Below are 26086 nucleotides of genomic sequence, written 5' to 3'. Positions count from 1 at the left end.
TGATGGAAGGATGTTGTTTTTACACAGGCATGACAGAATACAGTAATCAATCAGTGTGGTATCGGTTAATCCTTTGATCGATTTTTTTTAAACCCAGCTGATGATTCCTTTTGCTGCACTTCCAAGCGCTTATTACATAACATGTAATACATTTGTCACATCAGACCTTAATTTATTATGTTGAGTAATAACTCCAGACAAGAGAAATGCCACACATGGACAGAAGAAGAAGTGACCCTAGGAACATTCTTGGTATAGTTATGCATCACGATCAAGCTAATGAACAATTATAGAAAGGCGTGAAATCCGGTATCCTCAAAGGTTTGTTCACTCTCCACAAATTTTGTGACAATGGACAAAGAAGTATCTCTCCGGACTGCTGTGATTTCCGAGTCGAATTGTGGTGGTCAGGGTTTCCAGAAATGTAAGGGTTGTCCTAACCAGTGTAAATCGAGATATAATGTTTTAAAATGGGACTGAAGTGTAATAGCCGGCGTCATAACAGTCTATCTTGTCCAAATAAATGAAGTTTATCAGCATATACTCTTACTCGCATCATAAATTTGGTGTTCTCTATTTCAATAAACGCTTACGGGGATTTCATGAAATCACTGAGCTAATATTTCAGTAATTTCATGAAATCCCTTGAACTTTTAGGGAATACATGAAATCCCTGGAGGTCACAGGGATTTCACGAAATCACTGACTCTTTCATGGATTACGTGAAATCCCTGGTTTCACACATTCCCTGTAACATATAATCCCTGAATATATATATGTTACAGTATGTTATGTTACATGCTATGCTATGTTACAGTTTTTGTGTCAAATCAGGAAATGTGTAAACTTCCTGGAATATTTAGGAAATGTGTACATTTCCTGATTCACTCAGTAGCTTCAAATAATTAGCGCATTTCCTACCAACAGGATTAAACACTTTGTTATTATAACCTAATGATTATCCTCTTTACATTGTCATTGCTTCTGTTTTGACTTGTATGTTCTGTGACTGAACATGTAAATGTTATGGTCTTTACTAGAATTATCATTCTGACATGCGTAAATGTTATGGCTGTCACCAGAATTATTATTGTGCCATATGTAAATGTTATGGCATGCACTAGAATTATAATTCTGCCATATGTAAATGTTATAGCATTGACTAAACTTATCGCTCTAGATTTATGTATATATATGGCCGAGTAATAAGTCTAGGCAATGCCATAACATTTACATATGGCAGAATAGCATGCCATAACATTTTACGTATGGCACAGAGAGTCCTAGTGCTATACCAATGCCATAACATTTACAGAGAGATAATTTAGTGGAGTGTCATGACACATATGACAGAGAGATAGTCCTAGTGAATGCTATACCATATATATATATATGGCAGAGGCTCTAGTGAATGCCATCACATTTACATATGACAGAGAGAGAGAGTCCTAGTCAAATACATATATATGGCAGAGAACATTAACATTAACATATGACAGAGAGATAGTCCTAGTGAATGCTATACCAATAGTATGGCAAAAATGCTACATAACATTGACATGGCAGAATGATAAGTCTAGTGAATGCCATAACATTTACATATACAGAGAGAGAGTCCTAGTGAATGCATTACATTTGCATATGGCAGAGAGAGAGAGTCCTAGTGAATATACAATATATATGGCAGAGTGATAAGTCTAGTGAATGCAAAAACGGTTACATATAGCAGAGAGATAGTGCTAGGGAATGCTATACCAATATACATATATATGGCAGAGTGATAAGTCTAGTGAATGCCATAACGGTTACATATAGCAGAGAGATAGTGCTAGGGAATGCTATCACATTTACATATGGCAGAGAGAGAGAGAGTCCTAGGGAATGCTATACCAATATACATATATATGGCAGAGTGATACTTCTAGTGAATGTCATAACATTAACATATGACAGAGAGATAGTCCTAGTGAATGCTATACCAATATAAATATGGCAAAATTTTGAGACTACTGAATACCTTAACATTGACATATGGCAGAATGATAAGTCTAGTGAATGCCATAACATTTACATATAGCAGAGAGAGAGTCCTAGTGAATGCTATACCAATATACATATATATGGCAGAGTGATAAGTCTAGTGAATGCCATTACATTTGCATATGGCAGAGAGAGAGAGTCCTAGTGAATGCTATACCAATATACATATATATGGCAGAGTGATAAGTCTAGTGAATGCAAAAACGGTTACATATAGCAGAGAGATAGTGCTAGGGAATGCTATACCAATATACATATATATGGCAGAGTGATAAGTCTAGTGAATGCCATAACGGTTACATATAGCAGAGAGATAGTGCTAGGGAATGCTATACCAATATACATATATATTGCAGGTGATAAGTCTAGTGAATGCCATTACATTTGCATATGGCAGAGAGAGAGAGAGTCCTAGTGAATGCTATACCAATATACATATATATGGCAGAGTGATAAGTCTAGTGAATGCCATAACGGTTACATATAGCAGAGAGATAGTGCTAGGGAATGCTATACCAATATACATATATATGGCAGAGTGATAAGTCTAGTGAGTGCCATAACATTTACATATGGCAGAATGATAAGTCTAGTGAATGCCATAACATTTACATATGGCAGAATGATAAGTCTAGTGAGTGCCATAACATTTACATATGGCAGAATGAAAAGTCTAGTGAATGCCATAACATTTACAGATGGCAGAGAGATAGTCTTAGTGAATGCTATACCTATATATATGTGGAAAAATTCTAAGACTAGGGAATGCCATTACATTTACATATAGCAGAATGATAAGTCTAGTGAATGCCATAACATTTACATATTGCAGAGATATAGTCCTAGTGAATGCAATACCATATATATATATATATATATATATATATATACACACACACACAAATACATTGACACTTCGTGCGCACCACACAATAAGTTTGAACATGCGATCACAGACGAACATCACGTACAATGCGTGTACACAAATATTAAGTTTCAGTAAATTGTTGCTTAATCTCGATTACTTGGAAAATCAATTGATTTCGTTTCAAATACGGGGCCGCACCAACTGACTGCTGCTCTAAGATGGCACGTTATTAGTGTATAGAATGTTGGCATATGCCACATGAATACGTTCAAACACCTAGTTGCGGGTACAGCAACATGCAGTAAACTTGGAAAAAGTACTGTGACTAAGTCAAAGGTGTTTTATTGTATCAAAGGCCATCAGCCCATATACAAGTTTACGTAAATACACTGGTTGAGAATATACCGATTAGTAGATACAGTGGAAAAAATAAAAATATAACATTCATTTAACAATTGGTGGTAATCAGAAGGACTTTTTAGAGTGAGGTAAATCTGAAATCCCGTTCAACAAGTTATTTCTTAGGTCTATTCCATGTTTTACAGATAGAGATAATTTAAATATTACATCGGCATCATTCGATGACAAAATAGAAACAAACCCTATTCTACTCAACTTAGATGAGAAACGTTCTGGTATATATTTAGTTCGTATTTCTGCATAATAAGGACATTCAAAGGTAAAATGTATTTCGTCTTCTATAGCAGAGTTACATAGTGGACAAATTCTTTGTATTCTTTCAAGTGATATATTCCGTCCATAATTAATCATTAACTTTGACAAGCCAAGTCTGTATTTAATATATATATTTCTTAGGCTACTATTTGTTAAAACTAATACATATTTTTCTGGCTCTAATAAAGTTTTAAACGTTTTGTAAAGATCATAACGTGAACTGTTTTCTAAGTTGGATTGCCATCCTTGATAGAACATATTTATTGCTACTTTACGAAAATCATTTAGACATAGATATAGATCGCCAACAGATTGATTAAACCATACAAACCCATATCCATGTGAGAATAATAGTGACCTTATATGCGATACCCATGTAACCTTACCGATACTATCAACATGAAAGAGCATGTTATAAGCTATTTTCGGAAGCCGATGTTCTGGCATATGGATGATATTAAACTAATATTTTAAACACTTTATTTGCGAATTAATGTAAAGTGGGTATCTTCCACATTCCCCATATATCATATTATTTGGAGTTGCTAATCCAACACAAAGAAGCTTTTCACATGCCAGTAGGTGAATTCTTTCTAAACATTCAAATCTTTGGTAACCCCACACTTCGGATCCATACAATAGAATTGGTTGTATTTGGGTATCAAATAATTTGAAAAATACATTAGGTGTAATAACTCCAAGTTTATGCGAAACCGACATCATATTAAGTAAAGCTCGTTTCCCTCGCAGTGATAGGTCAGAAACACATTTGTCCATATTTAGTGTTGAATTAAACTTTATACCAAGATACTTAAAGCCATCAACTACATTCATTCGTTGTCCATTTAAGTACCATCTCTCCTTAAAATTTAAAGGGCCTCCCTCTCTGAAAACTATAATTTCTGTCTTATCTAAATTTACAGATAAATTCCATTCCTTAGTGTATTTATTTAATACATTCAACTGATTCTGTAGACCAATAACTGTGTCAGATAGTAAAATAACATCATCGGCAAAAAGGAGCATAAGGATTTCTAGGATGTCAGGATACATCTGTAAACCATGCTTACCGTTACTTGAAATTTCATAATACAATTCGCTAATGAAAAACGAAAATAACAGAGGACTCAATATACATCCCTGACGTAAGCCGGACGGGCAATCGAAAAAATCAGTAACACCATAGTCACTACGTACACATGATTTGATATTTGAATACATTGATTTTAGTATATTAAACATCTTCCCTTGTAGACCAGCTTTTCTCAAACAAGACCATAATTTATAACGATCAACTGTATCAAATGCTTTTTTAAAATCAATAAAAGCAACGTATAATTTGTGTTTACGACGTGATAAACATTTCTGAACTACAGCATATAAAGTAAAAATGTGATCTATGGTTGAATAATTTTTTTCTAAAACCAGCTTGAACTTCCGGTATCTTATCTTTCATATTGGCCCAGTTAGTAAGTCTATTATTTAAAACAGCAGTAACAACTTTTTTAACTTGTTTATTGATGATGTAATTTCATGTTCAGTTATATTAGAATTTAGAATGAATGCATCAATATCTGTGAACTGATCTGAAAAGATTTCATCTTCATCATCCAAGTGAGGAGAAAAAACATTGTTATTTGCAAAAACATTTTTAGAATGGTAAAGCCATTCTGTTTTCGTTATAAGATTCTTCTGTTTGGGTTTGTTTTGTAATGATCTGATCTGTTTCCAAAAGCTAGATTGACTATTTATGCTTCTATGCAATCTTTCTACTGATTTCTTACATGAAATGGATTTATATTTTCTGCAACAAAATTTATAATGATTTCTTTGTCTACAATATGTTATTCTATTAGCGAAAGTACTTTGTGTTCTAAATCTCCTAAGTGCCCTGCGTGTTTCTCGTCCATCCAGCTGTGAATGGGTACCTCGTTTGGATGGGCAAACCGCATTAACTCTGTGCGCCTAAATGGCTGCAAGAGTTGTATGTTCCCCAGGGAGTTGAGATTGAAAAGTATGATGTGCCTTTGAGATTGACATCCAATGATCGAGGAAAAACAAAGCACCTTTGAGCAGCTGAGCTGAGCTGGATATTGGCGCTTTAGAAATACCATATATACTCTCCCAAAAAGGAAACGCATCATGAAAATAGCAATTTTGTGTAGCAATGAATTAAAACGTGATTCATTTTACAAAAGGTTTCGCTCTGTTTATGAGCCTTATGGTGTTTATGTTTTGAAACATCACAACAAAACGCACCATGCGTAAAATACCCGTATTTAAAACTTAACTGTAACTATCATAGAAATTCATAATCTCATTTCGCAAACCAGTTTTTCTTTATCTGTAATCAGCAGTTGTCACTTATATTACTAAATACACGTTCGAGACCATTTGAAAAGAAATCTAACATCTTGTTGCTATTTGCCATGTCACAGGTGTTGGAAACCTCTGGAGTATTCCTTGCCGCTGTTTCTCGGGGAGAAAAACGTTGCCATCGGTGCAGCCATGGTGACCTGGTTTCAGTTCATTGGCAAACTGTCGATGCCAGCCATAGCCGGTAAGCACTTCATAACTATTTATATTTGGATAGAGATAATTCAGTGCAGTGAAGAATAAAAACAATATTCCCACAAACAGCTGAGCAATATATCCTAGGCACATAAAGAAACTGTGCATTGTCAAAATATTATCCCAGTTGATAAGTACGATAACAATGTCAAAGGTACATATAAACTTTAATGGAGGGATCATGAGACCATAACAAGTCGGGAGAATTTCAATTGAAAAGTCAATCACAATGACGTCAAGAGTCCACAAGCGGGACAGGGGTCAAACGACCATGTCACAAGCTCAATAACGGGTATGTCCACCATCGGCATTGAGAACAGCAGTGCATCGACGACGCATAGAGCCTATCAAACGCGCAAGGAAGGCTTGTGGGACGTCACGCCAGATTCTCTCAAGTTCTGTTGCAAGGTCAAGGACGTTATCTGGCGGATGAGGAAGACGGCGTAGACGTCGATCCATCTCGTCCCAAACATGCTCTATCGGGGAGAGATCCGGTGAATTTGAAGTCAACGTTGTGGTGTTGCAAGAAATCCATAGCAACCCTTGCCGTATGAGGTCGGGCATTGTCCTGTTGGAATGTTAACCCAGGGCCATGACGTTGCACAAAAGGAATTGCCACAGGTCGAAGAATCTGATCCCTGTAGCCCACACCAGTTAAGTTGCCCTGAACAATCACCAAAGGAATTCTTTGGAGTGCTGTTATTACACCCCAAATCATCACGGAACCACGACCAAACGATTCCTCTCCAGGACACAGGCTTGTGCATAACGTTCTCCCACGCGTCTATAGACACGTTGACGTCCATCACTATGGGAAATGTTAAACCTGGACTCATCTGTAAAAACAACATTTCTCCACCAAAACAAGGGTCTGCGGACATGATTTCGGCACCACATTCAGCGAGCTTGTCGATGACTCTGTGTCAGGATAGGCCGTATGGCGGGACGTCGTGGTCGGATCCCGTGATGACGTAAACGTTGTCGAACTGTGTTGTGGTGGATACGGCGAAGTCCTGGGATTGTTCGGGCAGTCATCACTGCAGTCTGAAACCTGTGGCGAAGATGGGTCACCCTTATCCATCTGTCCTGTCTTGGCGTTGTTACACGTGGACGTCCAGAACGTGGCCGATCGATGAAGTCATTTGTGTTCTGGTAGCGTCTCACCAGTGCAGAAATGGTGTTCCGGTGGCGGTGGAAATGTGCAGCCACTTGTCGTTGAGACATTCCCCCACGGACCATCCCACTGCCTCATGACGTTGTGCAGACGTGAGCCTTGGCATGCTATGCGTTTCAAAAGCCGTTTAATTTTTTGAACGATCGCAAGGGCAGGGGTTGAGCTTTCCAAAGTGACAGTATTGTGTGGCATTCATTTGCTCTGTTTCTCTTTCCCGGAATGCACGTGCAACAACGTATTGCACGTCTCATGGACGAACCCACTGACGTCACGGAACGTGGCACGTGCATGCATGTTGGATACATGTCACTATTCTCTGAGTTTAAATCCTTATGTGTCTACACAGGTTTGATCAATTTAGATTTTAAATTTTTGTATGCACAGTTTCTTAATGTGCCTAGTATGTATCGCGCCCCACGGCCAGTCCTTGACAGATATATCTATACCTGTGTTTACCAAGGAACCTGTCACGATTGGACTCTTCTCATCAAAGTGTTTGGCCAAACATTACCTTATCTTATTGACGAAATTCCTGTGATCACCTCATTTTGTCGGAACCAGTAAAAACACATTCGAGTCCCACGAAACGGGTTTAAGTAGATTTTTCAACTTTTTTTTTTTTTTTAATGTACAATAAAACATGGAACTTTTTACTAGACATTTGAGGAAGGTGAGAACCGGTGCGTGGTAGATTGGGCAATTACAAAAAACAACATTTGTTTTCAGAAAATACTGATATAATTTCATCTACTGAAAATGACGAAATGGGATATTAAAGGTTTTGTTCCTTTTGTCGATCGATCGTTTCAAGATTTATTAACACACAGGTTCATATAATATGGTCAAATCTCGCCATTCCATTGTAACTTGTCCTGAACTATTGACAATTCCACATACTGTCAAGTCACTCTGATTTCGGGTCAAGACTATTCATCCCTGTGTCCACTGCTGTAAAACCAGAATGTTATCACTCAATGGTAAAACCTCATGGGCATGAATACATGACGCGTTTTATAGATGACAAATTTCTTTATAGCTAATTCTTGCGCCTTCATCAGGTGAATGGTCTGATCTGATACGTTTTATTGATAGCAAGTTCTTTTTATTCCTTACACGACCTGATTTACACCTGCTTCTCGGGCTGTATCTGCAGTAATGTCAGTCGGCAGTGTGTGGTCATTGCGATGGTCGTCTTCAGTGGCATCCTGTTCCTCCTCTTGCAACCGATGAAGCAGCAAGAAAATGCTCTTAAGCGTCGTATAATGAATAAAAAGAAGCTGTTATCCATAACATGTGTCTTGTATTCATGTCCGTCCAATTTCTAAATGCCTTTCAAGAACTTAACTCATATGCAGCAATACTCGTCGGTTTAATACCTTACTTCAATGTCTACCGCCGCTGGTGTTCCTCATAATGAAGTATTGTTCATATTTAATCTTGCAGATGAAATCGAAAAATCGACCAAAGACGTAGAAAGGTGTTTTTACTTTGCCGGAGTTACCTTCTTCCCGTCAGCGTCCTTCATCCTCTTGACCTACCGTTTACACCTGCGTTGGACCAAACCTGTGAAAGCCCCGGATAATCCAGACGAAAACCCTCCTCAGGAACCGGGGAGTACTGGGATGGTCACGGAAAGATTCTGATGACAGCAAGTTGAGGCATATCTTATGGAACATATTTCACAACCTGACCAGAAATGTTAGAGAGCTTTATAGGGTTTTATGCATATACGTCTAAGAGGTCTGACTCAAAGCATAAATGAATTGAAAGTTTCAAAGAGCATCATACGACTATTGCTCAGAAGTTGGTCGATCAAGATTACATGTAATGTCTCAGTAAGCTTTCCGAATGGTTTATGGTACAGGACATGGTGTTTGATAGTGATTCATAAACACAGGCTCGTGATAATACTGTCAAAATCGCTCAATCAACGCTGCTCTTGGCAAAGGTTTCTTATGGATGTGGAAAGTGTTTTGTCGCTTTGATTCAGTGTGACATTATCTGTTTGACTTCGATTATTCAATTGTGTCTATTTGTCGAATACATACATACATACATACACACACACACACACACACACACACACACACACACATACATACATACATACATACATACATACACATACATACATACATACATACATACATACATACATACATACATACATACATACATACATACATACATACATACATACATACATACATACATACTAACATTTGTATAGCGCCGATATCCAGCTCAGCTCAGCTGCTCAAAGGCCCTTTGTTTTTCCCTCGTTCACTGGATGTCAATCTCAACGGCACATCGTATTGTCAATCTCCCTGGGGAGCATACAACGAATGATGCGCTTCCCTGATGTCAGATGTCAGACATAATTATATATTTCTACCGCTTTCTTTTTCAACAATCATTTTGATGTGTGTCAGGCTTGATTGGCCTATTTCTGATACATCGCTTATATGCAGATGCGTGGGCATCCGTTAAATGAAATATGCATTGAATATATTTCTGTATCTCTAACAGTGCCTGCATGTATGCTACAGTATTAAAGTCTCCTTTAACGTACACATTATTACTTTCTTTTGTTCAGTCTAACATCGACTAGGAACTATGATAAGTCGATATGGACTCAATAGTCCATATTACCAATCAAACGCCAATCCACGTACCCATGGCCAAAACGTGTGCGTCACATTGTTTTAAAGAATGTTCATTCACAAGTTACTAGTAAAAAAGACGTTTATTGTTTTGCATTTTTGTATTATTTACAAACGTTCCATTATAACGAAATCAAAATGAAAAAACCTATTGTATACAAAGGGTTTTGGATACGTATGGGAAAATCAATGTATTCCTAATATAAACCTTTTTATTTCTGAATTCATATCTAGAGCCCAAAACACATATTTACAGGAATGGCATTCCTCGTTGTCTAATGGCTCAAAAACGTACCTATATTCTCAATTTAAATTTATTTTTGGTGTTGAGCCATATCTCCATTGCATAACTATCAAGAAATTTCGTATTGCCTTAGCGAGCTTCCGGTGTAGGTCACACCAACTGAATATAGAAACTGGTAGATATATAAAGAAACCAAAAACCAGAAACAAAGATTGTGTGAAATGTGTGCCTGTAACTATGTAGAAAATGAGTACCACTTTTTACTGATTTGTACTGCCTATGATGATCTACGTAAACGTTTTATCCCTGTCGATGTTTTCACCCATCCAACCTTGTGTAAATTTAATCGACTGATGAGTAATGCTACTCCTCTGGTTTTAAGAAATCTTGCCTTGTTTATCTTCTATGCTAACAATCGTCATCGCTACAGCTTGAAGGCTGCCAATGTATAACGTTGTACCATGGGCCGATGGCCTACATTCACATGAATAAAGACTATACTATAGAAATCGAATAGAGACATACATACACACATAAGGTTCACAGAGAGAGAGAGAGAGAGAGAGAGAGAGAGAGAGAGAGAGAGAGAGAGAGAGAGAGAGAGAGAGAGAGAGAGAGAGATATTTCATTTACGCACACATTATCACTTTCTTTTGTTCAGTCTAACATCGACTAGGAACTGTGATATGTGCTCAGCAGTAGTCCACAATTTTACCAATCAAATGGCAATCCACTTACCCATGACCAAAACGTGTGCATCACACCTCTTATGTTTTGCATTTTTGTTTTATTTTTGAACGTGTTATTATAAAGATTTTCTTAAAAGAAACAGGCAGGGATTGTGTGGTGCCCATCAATATATCTCTCTTCGAACGGGTGTTTACGGAACGAATACAAGAGAGTAATGGACATTACTTTAGATGTTAGCACCAAAGGTAAAGTTGACAGCACCGATGTGTGGTTTTGGAAGACATATCTTTCGTTACTACAATGGCCGTATTTGATATGCCACTTATTCCCCATAATTTGGTCAAACAATTGGTAGAATTATAACATATAATGGTTATGTCATTTGTGTGCATGTCAGTGGGAAGACCTCTTTCATATAGGACAGGCTTACTTTACGTTACAGATGGCTGGGGCAGAATGGGTATTTCCTCTTTCTTAGTTCGTGAATCTTATGTACATTGTATTCCAAAGTCGCACACTGACTCTGAAAGACATTCAACAGGTTCTTCACCTCCTTTAGGTCTTTGTGTTTGCATATTCTTCAACAATATCTGTACACACTGATTTGTGATTCCTATTGGGAGAAGACCTTCCGTGATATTTTTCATAGTTTCAATAACTGAGGAACGTGGTTATTTTCAACAGTAGAGAAGCCCCCAGTAATCATATGACCAACATGTTGTTAGCTTCAGTTAGTGGAATATACATTATTGGGCGACCAAATTCACGTTATTCAGCTCGTTCCTATAATTTAACATTTTGGTGTTTGCACAGGAAATGTAAACCGTTGAAAGTTTCTAAAATCTGAAATATTGAAATATAATCCTGAAACAGACATTTTAAATTTGGATACCCCATACCTTGTCCTTCTTTACGCTACTCCCCAACCAAAGCCCGCACAACAACCACACTTCCATTGCTCTGTAAAATATAATGGTCAATACATGAAATGAATGGCATTACCAAGTCATAGACGTTTAGAACATTAAGAGCATGTTATAACAGATGCCAAGTATGTCATCTCAAGTGTATTGTACATATGGTTGGATATGAATATCATTACGGGAAAAGGTCGCGAGACCTTTATTATTTGACGTCACTATTTGCTTTGTCATTGACACGCCTAATCTATTGCTTTGAAATACACGTTTGTCCTGACTGAGTTCAGCCACAACACATATCACACCATCATTTACAGTAATGTATATATCAGTTTTGTTGGTGTGAGTGCCCACTAGGCGAGATAGTGTTTTGTTGGTGTGAGTGCCCACTAGGCGAGTTAGTGTTTTGTTGGTGTTAGTGCCCACTAGGCGAGTTAGTGTTTTGTTGGTGTGAGTGCCCACTAGGCGAGATAGTGTTTTGTTGGTGTGAGTGCCCACTAGGCGAGTTAGTGTTTTGTTGGTGTGAGTGCCCACTAGGCGAGTTAGTGTTTTGTTGGTGGTGAGTGCCCACTCAGGCGAGATAGTGTTTTGTTGGTGTGAGTGCCCACTAGGCGAGTTAGTGTTTTTGTTGGTGTGAGTGCCCACTAGGCGAGATAGTGTTTTGTTGGTTGGAGTGCCCACTAGGCGAGTTAGTGTTTTGTTGGTGGTGTGAGTGCCCACTAGGCGAGTTAGTGTTTTGTTGGTGTGAGTGCCCACTAGGCGAGTTAGTGTTTTGTTGGTGTGAGTGCCCACTAGGCGAGTTAGTGTTTTGTTGGTGTGAGTGCCCACTAGGCGAGTTAGTGTTTTGTTGGTGTGAGTGCCCACTAGGCGAGTTAGTGTTTTGTTGGTGTGAGTGCCCACTAGGCGAGTTAGTGTTTTGTTGGTGTGAGTGCCCACTAGGCGAGTTAGTGTTTTGTTGGTGTTAGTGCCCACTAGGCGAGTTGGTGATTTGTTGGTGTGAGTGCCCACTAGGCGAGTTAGTGTTTTGTTGGTGTGAGTGCCCACTAGGCGAGTTAGTGTTTTGTTGGTGTGAGTGCCCACTAGGCGAGTTAGTGTTTTGTTGGTGTGAGTGCCCACTAGGCGAGTTAGTGTTTTGTTGGTGTGAGTGCCCACTAGGCGAGTTAGTGTTTTGTTGGTGTGAGTGCCCACTAGGCGAGTTGGTGTTTTGTTGGTGTGAGTGCCCACTAGGCGAGTTAGTGTTTTGTTGGTGTGAGTGCCCACTAGGCGAGTTAGTGTTTTGTTGGTGTGAGTGCCCACTAGGCGAGTTAGTGTTTTGTTGGTGTGAGTGCCCACTAGGCGAGTTAGTGTTTGTTGTGCCCACTAGGCGAGTTAGTGTTTTGTGGTGTGAGTGCCCACTAGGCGAGTTAGTGTTTTGTTGGTGTGAGTGCCCACTAGGCGAGTTAGTGTTTTGTTGGTGTGAGTGCCCACTAGGCGAGTTAGTGTTTTGTTGGTGTGAGTGCCCACTAGGCGAGTTGGTGTTTTGTTTCTTGTTTGATGCCACATTCAGTGATATTCCAGCTATGCTCCAGCTAGAGTAAGTGAGTGGATACATTTATATTTAGATAAGATAATACTTTATTATCCCTAAGAGGGAATTGTGTGTTCATCAGAGGTATATGACATGTTAAAACAGGGAGCACAATACAAACAGACACATTACAATCAGTAATATTTAAGACATCCAAGCAATAGCACATGTAGAATCCTCGAAAGTTAAACATAATAAGTTATGACAATAACTTCGCGCCAAGCACAACAGATAACGGAATATTTAAGATTGGTTTAAAATGGATATACTAACAGGAATACAAGATAGTTTTGCTCTCTTAGATTTAACATTGGGGATAAGATATCTGCGACCAGAGGGTAAAAGCTTATAACAAGAGTTTACAACATGAAATGGGTCATTTAAAATTCTTGAGGTAAGAATAGAAACAGTTGAAATGTATAGCTTCTAAAATTCCAAAATCACAAGAGGCTATTTTCCCTGCAACTGTCAGAACTCTATTCAGCTTGTTCTTGTTCTGGAGCGTTAAGCGCAGCTTTTAGTGGGTTCAAATCTCATATTTACAATCTGCTCAAAGGTTGGCAGTAATCGACGAACACAATCATTTCGCAATCTCTGTGGACCACAGCAGGGAACGACAAGCTAATATACTTAACGGATTTGAAACAGAGACAAACATACGTGTCCATGCTTTGGCTGTTAAATAACCAGTAACTTATCTGGCATCGTTTATTCTAGGTCTGACTGGAATCAGTATATCTAATGAATTGGCAATAAGGGTACATGAACACACAATAGTTAAATCGATCACATGAAGAATACTTACAAATACACTGATGATTCAATCGATTGGTTCGTAGTGTTTATTATCTGGAGTTTATAGCGTTCTCCTAATTTACCGTTTTCCTCCATGCTGGGACTGATACCACTACTACAGAACGGTAAGATGTTGCAATGGAAATTGGTGTCTTCTGAAAGAGTCTTGGCAAGTATTCATACGCAGAAATGTTGCTTGACGAAATATGAGTCAAAAGTCATTTGAACAGAACTCCTCTATCATGATATAAGATGTTTCGAAAACCAGTTTGGATGGGGAGACAGATGGACTAAGACACTGGGAAGTAAATGGGGGTTTGTATCCTTAACCTATAGTTTAAGGAGTCAGGTATTTGTTTTACACTTGGAAATATTCATTGTCAAATATAACCATATTTGCTTCATGGTTCCAAAGATGGGGATGCTTTTACATTCAGACAGTATATGGATTTCAAACATTAGAAACCTTTTATTTTCCTATGGTCTTAGTATTGTCTGGTTGTCCCAGACAGTTGGTAATGCAGGAACTTTCCATACATATATTTTTCAAAACTGACATTAACATTTAAATGAATGTACACGATGAGAATCATAGACATCGTTTAGAAGTCTCATTGAACGTACAACATACCCTGTCGTTCTAACGTCTGTACAATAACGCGATTTATTTGTCAGATTTAGAAGTATAGAGAATGAAATTCGCTATAGTTTTACAAGTCCGGAAACGAAATCTTTAACGAAGGATGTTCACCTTTGCACCCGTAGACACGTGTCCTGCTTTTAGCCAGGTGAAAAAGTAAACGTGACTCATTGGTGACGAGAACTCTTCTCCACTTAAGTGCTCCTTATCGCAGGTGTTGCCTGTTCCGCTTGAGATACTGATGTTGATGTGATGGTTGTCTAGTTGTATTTCCATTAAAGTAAACATTGCTGGTCATTTTTGTAAATTTCGTTCAATTCAAACAACACAACTGCTTGGTTACCTGTCTTGGACCATTTAACATCTTTATCCTCTGGTTCGAATGGAGAAATTCCATGTCACAACAACCTTTGCCTCTGAGTATATATCGAAACTTCTGAAGCACCGCGCGTAACGTGTGCAAGTTGCACTATAGATTGTTTCTACAACTTCTACACAATAAACCTCTTCTTCTTTTTCTTCGTGAATTAGCATTTATTTATGGAAGTCAGTTGGTTTGGAATCCTGTCTATTGTTGAAGTGAAACAAACAGATGGACAAACTGGACAAACTGATCCTGAAAGTCTTACCCCATCATCCTATGTGATAACAAAAGTGTGAAAGTTGTAACACGTCCAAGAGCGCTGAGATGAGTGTGCAGGACGACAAGGACAAAGGTTCCAAAATGTCAACGGAGGAAGCAAGGACAAAGGTAGGTGTGTCATTGTAAGGTATAATACTCTGCTTCACGTTTTCTATTCCCAATTCAAGGTAAGAATGTGTACATATTGACTACAGAACTATGAATATATCTGATGATAGTATTTATAGACATTTAGGTTGTTGTTACATTTTTTGACAAAGAACATAATTCCCCGTTATTATTCAATATATTATTGGATATTTTAGACTTGTCCGCTTTGTCATGGCAATTTCTAATCCGTAACAATCTGATGGTCCCTCAAAGTTTGTACACAATTAAAGTATTCACTTGAATAGATTAAATGTACGCTTTATTCAAAAGGCTGCCACATCAATTGTATCCAAAAAGCACGAAAGCCAAATGATATCATTGACTTGTAAGAATTTGCCCCTTCAGCAGAAAGGATCAAAACCGTGGTTGAAAGATCTGAAAAGTCTTCAATTAAAGCACATTTCTTGATGAAGAACCAACAGTATTAATTGTAACTTATAGTTCTTAAAGTCATTTGCGAAATGTTGCCATTGGTAGAATGCACAAACTGACACAATAGAAAGACCCACGCTACGCCAGCCCAACATAAACATGTTTCAGTTGTTCAGTGTGTCAAGATCTCAGATTACATAACCATTTATTTGTATGTATCATTGGTGGTTTGATCAAAGCACTAAGAGTGACATATCAGAGAACATACAAAGACAGCATTTTAACCGAAGAAGAAATCTTCAAAAAAGTACTGTTAACTAAAAAGCTGGAGTTATGTTAATACTTCTATTGTGTTGGCTTCTCATCTCAAAAGACATGATTACAAAGAGAGACACATTGCTGGGTCCATCACTTGTACCCGACAATCGCTGTCATATAGATAAACAACAAGTTTTAATACAATCAAGAAAGGACGTCTGTGTATATATAGAACGTATTTGTGACAATCAATCCGGATTCATAAAACCTCAAACGATTTGCTTGGATGAGTTACCATTTAAGAAAGAGGCAAGTTCAATTGTGTCATAAAAAAAATGTGAAATTTGGGGATGATATCATGCAAGGACATGCGTAGAAACCGAATGTGCTTCTCTCATTTGTGAATTGATTCTTAGTGCATACAAGTCAAAATTTCTCTTAGGGTTGGCAAAAATGAAAAGACGTTTCACTACATTTAACAACCCTGGGGGAAAATCTCTTTCTAAAAGGTAATATTATTGACGTTACACTACACAAGGCCCCAATTAAGCTTTCAAATACATTTAGCAAGCATATATAAATTTCATCACAAATGTATTTGATTGCTTAATGTCTACTTACACATGAGATTGGTTCCACAATCAGTGCTCTTAGTGATATGATTTCATAGCTCAATTATCGGCTCAGTCGTTTATTTCCGACCCACGTCAATGAGTATGTTTTGTTGCCAAGTCCTGCAATGTCACTACTAGGCTACTTGACAATAATTACTATTGTAATAAAACGTGATTTAGAGAATCCGCCACTTTGCTCTCGATGCTGCTGATTTTGACCTGCATGTCATTGTGCCTTAGTTTTTCAATCTTGAGACTTGAAAACGGCATAAATATATCTTATTAATAGGATACAGAAGTAAATATATCTATATAGAAATGTTATCTTGTCTATATTACTTGCAAGCTTATAATAATACCAAACAGTTCTCGCTGAAGGAACGTTGAGTCTGCCGTAAAACAACGTTCAATCACTTATTGGTAGATTCGCATTTTGTTGAATCGTATACATTGTAACGAATCAGGGAACGAACAAACAGATATTCTGATTGTGTAAGTGGCTGATGCTACGGTTAGCTAGGACACTCATCATACTACCCGTCTTCGTGAAAACCTGGTACTGTTTGAAAGAGGCAAGTTCAGTTGTGGATTATTGACACACCGCTGTCATTGAGCTCGAATGCTGCTGACTGGGGCGTTAAAACACACAAATCAATTAACATCACTGATTTGGCCATACATCCTGAATAGTTTTAAGGGTTCTGAGCCAAGGATCGATCATCATCAATAGTACTGTAGTTAACCAATTCAGTGTCCAGGAAAAAGCTAACCTACAGTGATGGAAGTGTATCTGGTTGTATAGGTGCACCAACTATTCTTTCATGCAAGTCAAATTTACCTTGCCCAGAGGGGTTAAACTACCTGCAGTCGATCATATATTTTGCAAGACTGCTTTGTTGTTTTTGAGGGATTGCCTGGGTGAATTGTGTCTTTTTTGTGCAGGTTTGGGGCATATGTTTGTTTCATCATACAGACACGGGTTTAGTGCCAATAAAAAAGGTCATCTCCGAGCATCTACTGAGATCAGGCCCCGATTTCTCGAAACAAACTTAAGTCTGAGTTTTGACTTAAGTTAGAGTTTTTACCCAAATTTGAGAAAACACAGGAAAATGCATTTCCCAAAATGAACTGAAATCGATATTAAACTCAAACATAGTATGATGTCTTTTAGTGGCAATTAGAAGTTGTACGTCGATGTCCAAGACCTTTCATCAGGTGAACTGATGATGGGACCTGTAATGGTCCCGAAACGTTGTGAGAGAAATAAAAAAGAAGCTTAATCCATAAAAATATCTTGGACATCAAACATAGTAAACAATTTGAGTTTGGTGGATAGATTACTTAAGTTGTTTGGGCTTTTTTATTTTAAAACTGCAGTTGGGTTAAAAATTCAACTGTTTCAAATTGTCAAACTCAGTTTGAAATTTGAATAGAAACTTACGTTTATTTCGAGAAATCAGGGTCCTACTCACAAATGGTAACAGCGCCAGCTCAGACTACTCTGTCGCTCTGTGTCTCTGAGTTTTGTTGTATATTTCAGGTATTTACCATGGACTCCGGAATTGGTCAAGAACTGACCATCTCGACAGCTGATGCGGTTGCGGATCCCCCAGACCGGGGAAAGGCGTGGTGTTTAGTATTCTTTGCTATGATTTTAGCATCTTTGAAGAAAATATTCATCGATCTTCAGCCTAATGTTCTGTTGTTTATGGAAAGTACAAACAGCTCATCATCTGGAAGCGAACGGTATAGTCAGCTGATTTCCCTAAACTTGACTGTGGAGGCACAAATAGTTGATACCACTTATAAGGCTCTGTATTCAGTGTCAGGTAAGCTATGAACATAAAGTATTAAATCCAATCATATGAACCAAAGTTCAGCTACCAGCTATATAGAACTATTTTCATACAAAATGTCAACAGTATTAACTCCCACACTGATCATTGAATTATTAGGTGAGGTGAGGTGAGGTGAAATTGGGTTTAACGTCGTGCTTGAGAATATTTCGCTCATATGACGACGTGCATGCGTGTGTATGTGTATGTGCGGCTGCTTGTACAAGCCCAGACTGAAGCTGGTTTTATAGTGCTAGCCCACTGAGATACCATGCCGCAGTGAAGCAGGAATACCCCACTCAGACACATTATACTGACTCCGAACAGACCAGTCCTTGTTGTACCCATTAATGCCGAGCGCCAGACAGGGACCAACAAGTACCATATTTTAACGTCTTTTGGTATGACGCGGTCGGGGATCGAACCCGCGACCTTCCGCTCTCCGGAAACACCGAGAACAAGGAGGGTTGGTCTAAGTTAACGCTCATCACGTACCGCACGTGAATTTGTTTCACTGTTCCAACTACTGCGCTTACCCCCTTGAAATATAAACCAATATAAGCGATTTGAAACTATGATAGTTTTTTAAACAACTTTTATCAGTGAAACAAATTCACGTGCGGTACGTGATGAGCGTTAACTTAGACCAACCCTCCTTGTTCTCGGTGTTTCATTTAACGTGCATACCCCCTTGTATACAAACCAATAACAGCGATTTGAAGCTATGATTGTTTGTTAAACAACTTTTATCCTAAGTTGAATAAAATTATGAGATTTAAATTTTCAATTGGCAAGGTAAAATTATGGGGATTCGCAATCTTAATTTCACTTTATTTGATTTACGTTTTCGTTTAAAATGAAATTCATCGGTACGTTTTCAATGCAAACAGACTATAAACGTGTGTGATTAGCAGTTAGGGAAGGATTTTTCTTTTTTTTTAGGTTTCACGTAGCTTCCAAATTCTGAACATGGGTCGGTCGGTCGGAAAAAAATGTAATAAAGACAAAATTATCTGAATAGTGTTTTTGATTCTCATTAATTTTAATTTATACACCATGGAAACAGCGGATGGGACTCAACTAAAAAAGTACTAGAATCTGTACTTTACTAAGAAAGTGTAATCTCAAATACTTTACTTGATTGTAGTAAGGGGGCCACTGGCCTTTTCTACAAGTAGTACAACATGTATGTGACACCCTGTCTGCATCCTGTGAGGGATGCAATCCCCATACTTCTGAGCCGTAAGCTAAAGTTGGGAATAGTTTGTAGTCAAAGATGTTGAGAAGAACAGATAATGTTAATTTTCTGAGATTTAACAGCTGGGAACGTAAAATGTTTAACACTTTCTAAGTTTGATGTGACAAAGTTTTTTGTGCTGCCATGATCCACTGCTTGAGAACACCCAAATATTTGTAGGAAGACACAATTTCAGTTGGGTATCATTCAAATATTTTTTTTCTTATTTTTTCAATCTACCCCCTTTCCTGAAAACCATACATTTAGTTTTATTAGTATTGACGGTTTAAGACTACTTTTTACAATATATTGCTAGAGTATTCAATCTTTTTCGTAAACCTCGCACAGCACTATCAATCAGTAATATATCGTCAGCGAAGAGTAACATAAAAAGTCGACAGACATCAAGGTCAATACATCTAACTTCATCAACATCAAGAAATTCAGTAATACCATTAACATACAATGAAAATAGCAGTTGGCAACCCTGTTTTGACCGCTCACACAGTGAAACAGTTGTGTGTAGCCATCTTGCAATGATATACATGATTGGACATTTGTGTACATAGTTCTGATTAATCTAAAGATTTTACCTTCCACATTGCCAATCCAAAGTTTATACATCAAACATGTTCTATTAATGGTATCAAATGCAGCTTTAAGATCAAAGAAACAACAGTATAGTCTGTCCTTATAAAAAGACAAATATAAGTGACCAATGTAGCTGACACAAATATATTGTGCTTGAGTGAGTTTATAGAGTTTATAAATTTTCAAAAAGTTATCAACTTAAGATGACACTACCCCCACTGTAAAACGGATATGAAGGTGATACTTCAAAACAGACCAGATGTTTGTTTCAGTTTTCGTCTTCTATGCCAGTAGCAGACATCATGGTCGTTCTGTTGTCAAGGGACATGGATTTTTTGTGTAGTAACATTTTATATGACGGGTCGGTACGTTCTAGGTTCGAGTCGGCGGCTCTGGAGTGAAAAATGTTAATCCTGATGGTTTCGGCCAATCCGATTACTTAAACGGCTGGTGGTGTAAAGTTTCCAAACTTGCCAGTGTTCAGAATCAACCGTGATATATCAACACAATTAATCGTACGCGATACTTTGTCTTCCACGACCATGCATGCCACTTGTATCAGAGAATGTGAATGCTATCAATGATTATACGAACTCTAAGCTACGAAAGCATGAACGATGAAGTTGAAATCTCTCTGTGTGTGTGTGTGTGTGTGTGTGTGTCTCTCTCTCTCTCTCTCTCTCTCTCTCTCTCTCTCTCTCTCTCTCTCTCTCTCTCTCTCTCACACACACACACACACCAAAGCAAAAAAAAAAACAACAACCAAGAACAACTAAAACACACACACACACACACACACACACTATCACATACTTGTAGAAACACACACTAACACAACAAAAAAACACACAATAACACATAAAAACACACACTAGCACAAACGCACACAAACAAAGAACACACACACACGTTTATATATATGGTCTAATTGCATACGGGGAGGTGGGGTAGCCTAGTGGTTAAAGCGTTCACTCGTCACGCCGAAGACCCGGGTTCTATTCCCCACATGGGCACAATGTGTGAAGCCCATTTCTGGTGCCCCCCGCCGTGATATTGCTGGAATATTGCTAAAAGCGGCGTGAAACTCAACTCATTCACTCCCTAATTGCATACTGTTACTACGCCCAACAAGTCTCTGTAATGATTTACTAACTCTATTTTTGGATGGAACATACAACTAATCTTATCATTTCATCATCGTGATACAGGAATCCTAAGCGGAATTCTGACTGTCTTGACTGGTTACCGGTGGATGGCGCTGATCGGAAGTGTTCTGACGTCCCTGGGGTATCTCGGAGCTGCGTTCTCCGACATTTCTAATGTCCGTCTCATCTCTTTCCTGTACGGGGCACTACCAGGTTAGCAGTGTCCAATACTGTGTCTGTAAGGCTACAGCCCGAGGGCTCAATATTACGAAGTTTGTGGTACGTGGTTATGTTGAGCCGAAAACACAAAACTGGCATTACTTCAGAAGACTTCCCTAAATGCAGGGGTATCTGGAGTTTAGACAGAGATGTAGATTAAACCATACAAATCACATAGATGCTAGTTTGAATTCAATACAGATGTTAGTCTGTTTATTAGCTCTATTTGCCACCTCAATACATTTTCTGGGTTTTCCCCAAAGCTGATAACTCTAGATTTTATAATGAGCATATTAATTATAATATTCTGCATAATTGCTCACATCGTCCTTTGTCATACTTCAGGTATCGGGCACAACTTGATCGAAGTGGCAATCATTACGGCAATACTGCAGTACTTCAACACACGCCGACTGGTGGCTCTACTCATCCCCAATAGTGGTGCTTTCTTTGGATCGGTCGCTGCCAGCGTCATGTCAACCTTCTTTTCTGGATTCCGTGGCATCAACATCTGGAAGAGTTATCTGCTCGTCCAAGCCGGTGCTGCTTGTGTCATGATTCCGTGTAGTTTCTTTCTGAAACCCCTGAATGCCCGGATGAAACGTCGAGAAAGTCAAAGTCTACTATCTTTTTTTATGGATATGGATGAGCTGAAGGTGTTCCGATCTATTCTACTCTACGTCTTCATGGCAGACTGTTGTTTGTGGGACGGAGGTAAGAAATAACGCGCACGAAATGAATTATGATCAAGATCAAGAACTATGTTGACACAATACAGAATGGACGATTTACTTAGCCTTCGTCTTAAATAGCAGTTTGTGTAATCTTGTGTTTTTATCAATATTCTTGAAATGAGCATTTCTCTTTGCGAAACCCACTAGAGCTAGAACTGAAAATTCCTTCTTCCAAGAGGTTTCAAAATTGTTCAAATGTTATAGAATTTTTATTGTTTTCCTGTGCAGTAGATCTCCATGCGGGCCATACTCTCTCTATTGCAATCTGACCCGTGAAGAACCGGGATAGAATAATTGGTATTCAGTAACCCATACTTGTCGTAAGACTTGGTTGACACATCCCATCAAATAACAATTGTGTTGATCGATGCGCATGCTGTTGATCACTGGATTGTATGGTCCAGACCCGATTATCTACAGATCGCCGCCATATAGCTGGAATATTGCTGAGTGCGGCGGTAAACAACCAGCCAACTCTATTGCAATCTGTTTGGTTTTCTTCCTCAAGCCTACCCGTGTCACCAGGAACAGTTTAATCAGAAAGAATTAAGATTAATGGAATAGATGTAAAATTTAGAATTGATCAACAAAATAGTGTGTTTTCTTTGTAAAGGTATCAGTGTCATTGAGGCTAAGCTATCGAGATTCAAGGGTCTGCGCTGGTACATGCCCACTGGTCAGTTGTTGGTGACAATCATAGCAGTGGCCAGTGTTGTGGGCACCTGCTTCTCATGCTGTATCTGCAGTACTATCCGTCTGAAGAGTGTGGTCATTGCGATGGTCGTCTTCAGTGGAATCCTGTTCCTCCTCAACATGATGGCCAGTCTGTTGGATGACTTCATCTATTCCATCTCCTATTCCGTACTTGTCGGAGTGTTAAAAGGTAAATAACTTGCATATGGTCAGTTGTGACCTGTGACATGTGTTACATGTTGATTCCCAAGTTGAAAGTTTACAGTTGAGTTGAGGTTGGGCTTTACGTCACATCGGCATTATTGATAGATAGATAGATAGATAGTGTTTATTTCCTCCAAAGATTACAGATGTATATTATACAGTCATATTCAAGGTACATAATACAACAGACATGTACAGGAAATAATCTATACAGGGTAATAAGGTCAAACACAACAATTATAAATATTTTATAGATACATAATTTGAGACACATATTATAACATTTGCCCACACATCATAGTTTAACTGGTCCTTAACATCTTCCGGTATTCCGCCAAGTAGAAATTTCAGAAATTCATCGTCATCATCATAGGGCTATAATTTTACAAACATATTAACATAAGTAACAAATTTGTTCAAATACGACATTTCTTTCAACAATATTAATCTTACAAGACATAAGGACATGCTTTAAAATACCATGCGCCACAGTGCCACACTCACATTCCTTCGACTGAATGGGGACAGAACCCAGTTTTAATTAGAAAGCCATTACTTTGTAGCATCTTGGTCTGTCAAGTACTAGTTGCCATAGTCGATTTACACCGTCCGATCTTATTGACTGATCAATACCGTTTCAATGATAGCTATGACTGAATGGCACGATCGTTCAGCGCGGCTAAACCATTGTGGCTGTTGATTCCGAGCCAGAACTTCACTGGCCTTTTTAAGGTCATATTTTAAACCGATGTAACTTTGAGCCAGTATCCAAAATAATAACATGACATGCCTTAAATCCCATTTTGGACTTGTTTTTTCTATATCCGTAAACAAAAAGATGTGAGGGGTTGTTTTCCATTACATCATCGTGGTGCCAACATCATCATGAAAAGAGGACCCTTATTACAAAATTCATGTTCGAGACCACACGAAAAGAAAACTAACATCTGGTTGTTATTACCATGGCACAGGTTTTGGAAACCCTTTGCTGGAGTATATAATGCCGCTGCTTCTCGGGGAGAACAACGCTGCCATCGGTGCAGCCATCATGTCCTGTGGTCAAGGCATTGGAAAACTGTCGATGCCAGCAATAGCCAGTAAGCACTTCAGAACTGCTAACATTTGGTGCAGTGTGGGATAAAAACACTAATCCAAAAAACAGCCGTGAGTATGGTATCGCGCTCCTCAACCAACCCACAGTGAGTGAGTGAGTTTAGTTGTATGCCACACTCAGCTGTATGTTGGTGGTCTGTAAATAATCGAGTCTGGACCAGACAATCCAGTGATCAACATAATGAGCCTCGATCTACGCATTTGGGATACGATAACATGTGTCAACCAAGTCAGCGAGCCTGACCACCCGATCCCGTTAGTCGCGTCTTACGACAAGCATGGGTTACTGAAGATCTATTCTAACCCGGATCATCGCGGGTGCCAACCCATGAGAGAGCTGTTACAAACCCAACGGCGGTATCACGGTCATATAGTGTGTCCTGTACATGTAGTCCTGTTCACAGCAGAATCTGCCCAAACAGGATTATTCGGATTAAAGAATTCGACCATACATTAGCTTAACTGACGTCACCCTGATTTCGGGTAAAAACTATTCATTCCTGTATCCACTGCTGTAAAGACAGTATGTCATCACTAAATGGTAAAGACTCATATGCGCATCGGTTTCATACAGTACTTTATTATCTACCACCATTGGTATTTTTCACAATAAAGGATCTTTCCTATTTATTGTTACAGATGAAATCGAAAAGTCGACACAAAAAGTAGACGGGTGTTTTTACTTTGCCGGGGTTATCTACTTCCTGTCAGCTTTCGTCATCGTCTTGACCTACCGCTTACACCTGCGTGTGACCAAATCTCAGGTAGCCCCGGATAACCCAGACGAAACGCCTACTCAGGAACCGGAGAGTACTGGGGTTTACAGGGAAAGGTTCTAATGACAGCCAGTCGAGTCACATCATGGAACAAATTAAACCTGATCAGGAATTTTAGAGAGCTTTACATGCTGACTCCTCACTGAACCTAGTGAGCAAACCCATAAGTGTGCATGTTATTGTAATCCAAGTTTCACGATAACTGTTGGCGAACGTTTTGTGGCTCCAGGAATATGTTTCTGAAGCCATATACTAACTGTACTAACACCTATAGTTACCAGGGGGCTCCTACACACTCACTGTACTAACACCTATAGTTACCAGGGGGCCCCTACACACTCACTGTACTAACACCTATAGTTACCAGGGGCCCCTACACCCTCACTGTACTAACACCTATAGTTACCAGGGGGCCCTACACCCTCACTGTACTAACACCTATAGTTACCAGGGGCCACCTATAGTTACCTACACACCTCACTGTACTAACACCTATAGTTACCAGGGGCCCCTACACACTCACTGTACTAACACCTATAGTTACCAGGGGACCCCTACACACCTCACTGTACTAACACCTATAGTTACCAGGGGCCCCCTACACTCTCACTGTACTAACACCTATAGTTACCAGGGGCCCCTACACACTCACTGT

At 38.8% G+C, this 26086-nt stretch overlaps 1 protein-coding gene across 1 annotated transcript; it reads left to right on the top strand.

The window, feature by feature from the left end:
- Window positions 1-21799: 21799 nt before the first annotated feature.
- Window positions 21800-25494, top strand: LOC124279096. Its single transcript, XM_046714895.1, has 5 exons — window positions 21800-21905; window positions 22257-22625; window positions 23259-23528; window positions 24514-24639; window positions 25295-25494. The coding sequence occupies exons 1-5, from the start codon at window positions 21800-21802 to the stop codon at window positions 25492-25494; spliced, it is 1071 nt and encodes a 356-aa protein (XP_046570851.1).
- Window positions 25495-26086: the final 592 nt, after the last annotated feature.

The sequence above is a fragment of the Haliotis rubra genome, unplaced genomic scaffold, assembly GCF_003918875.1.
Source record: "Haliotis rubra isolate DU_JTF1 unplaced genomic scaffold, ASM391887v1 Scf246, whole genome shotgun sequence".
Taxonomy (NCBI): domain Eukaryota; kingdom Metazoa; phylum Mollusca; class Gastropoda; order Lepetellida; family Haliotidae; genus Haliotis; species Haliotis rubra.
The sequence above is the reverse complement of the archived record's forward strand: the minus strand, read 5'-3'. Positions and strand labels throughout refer to the sequence as shown.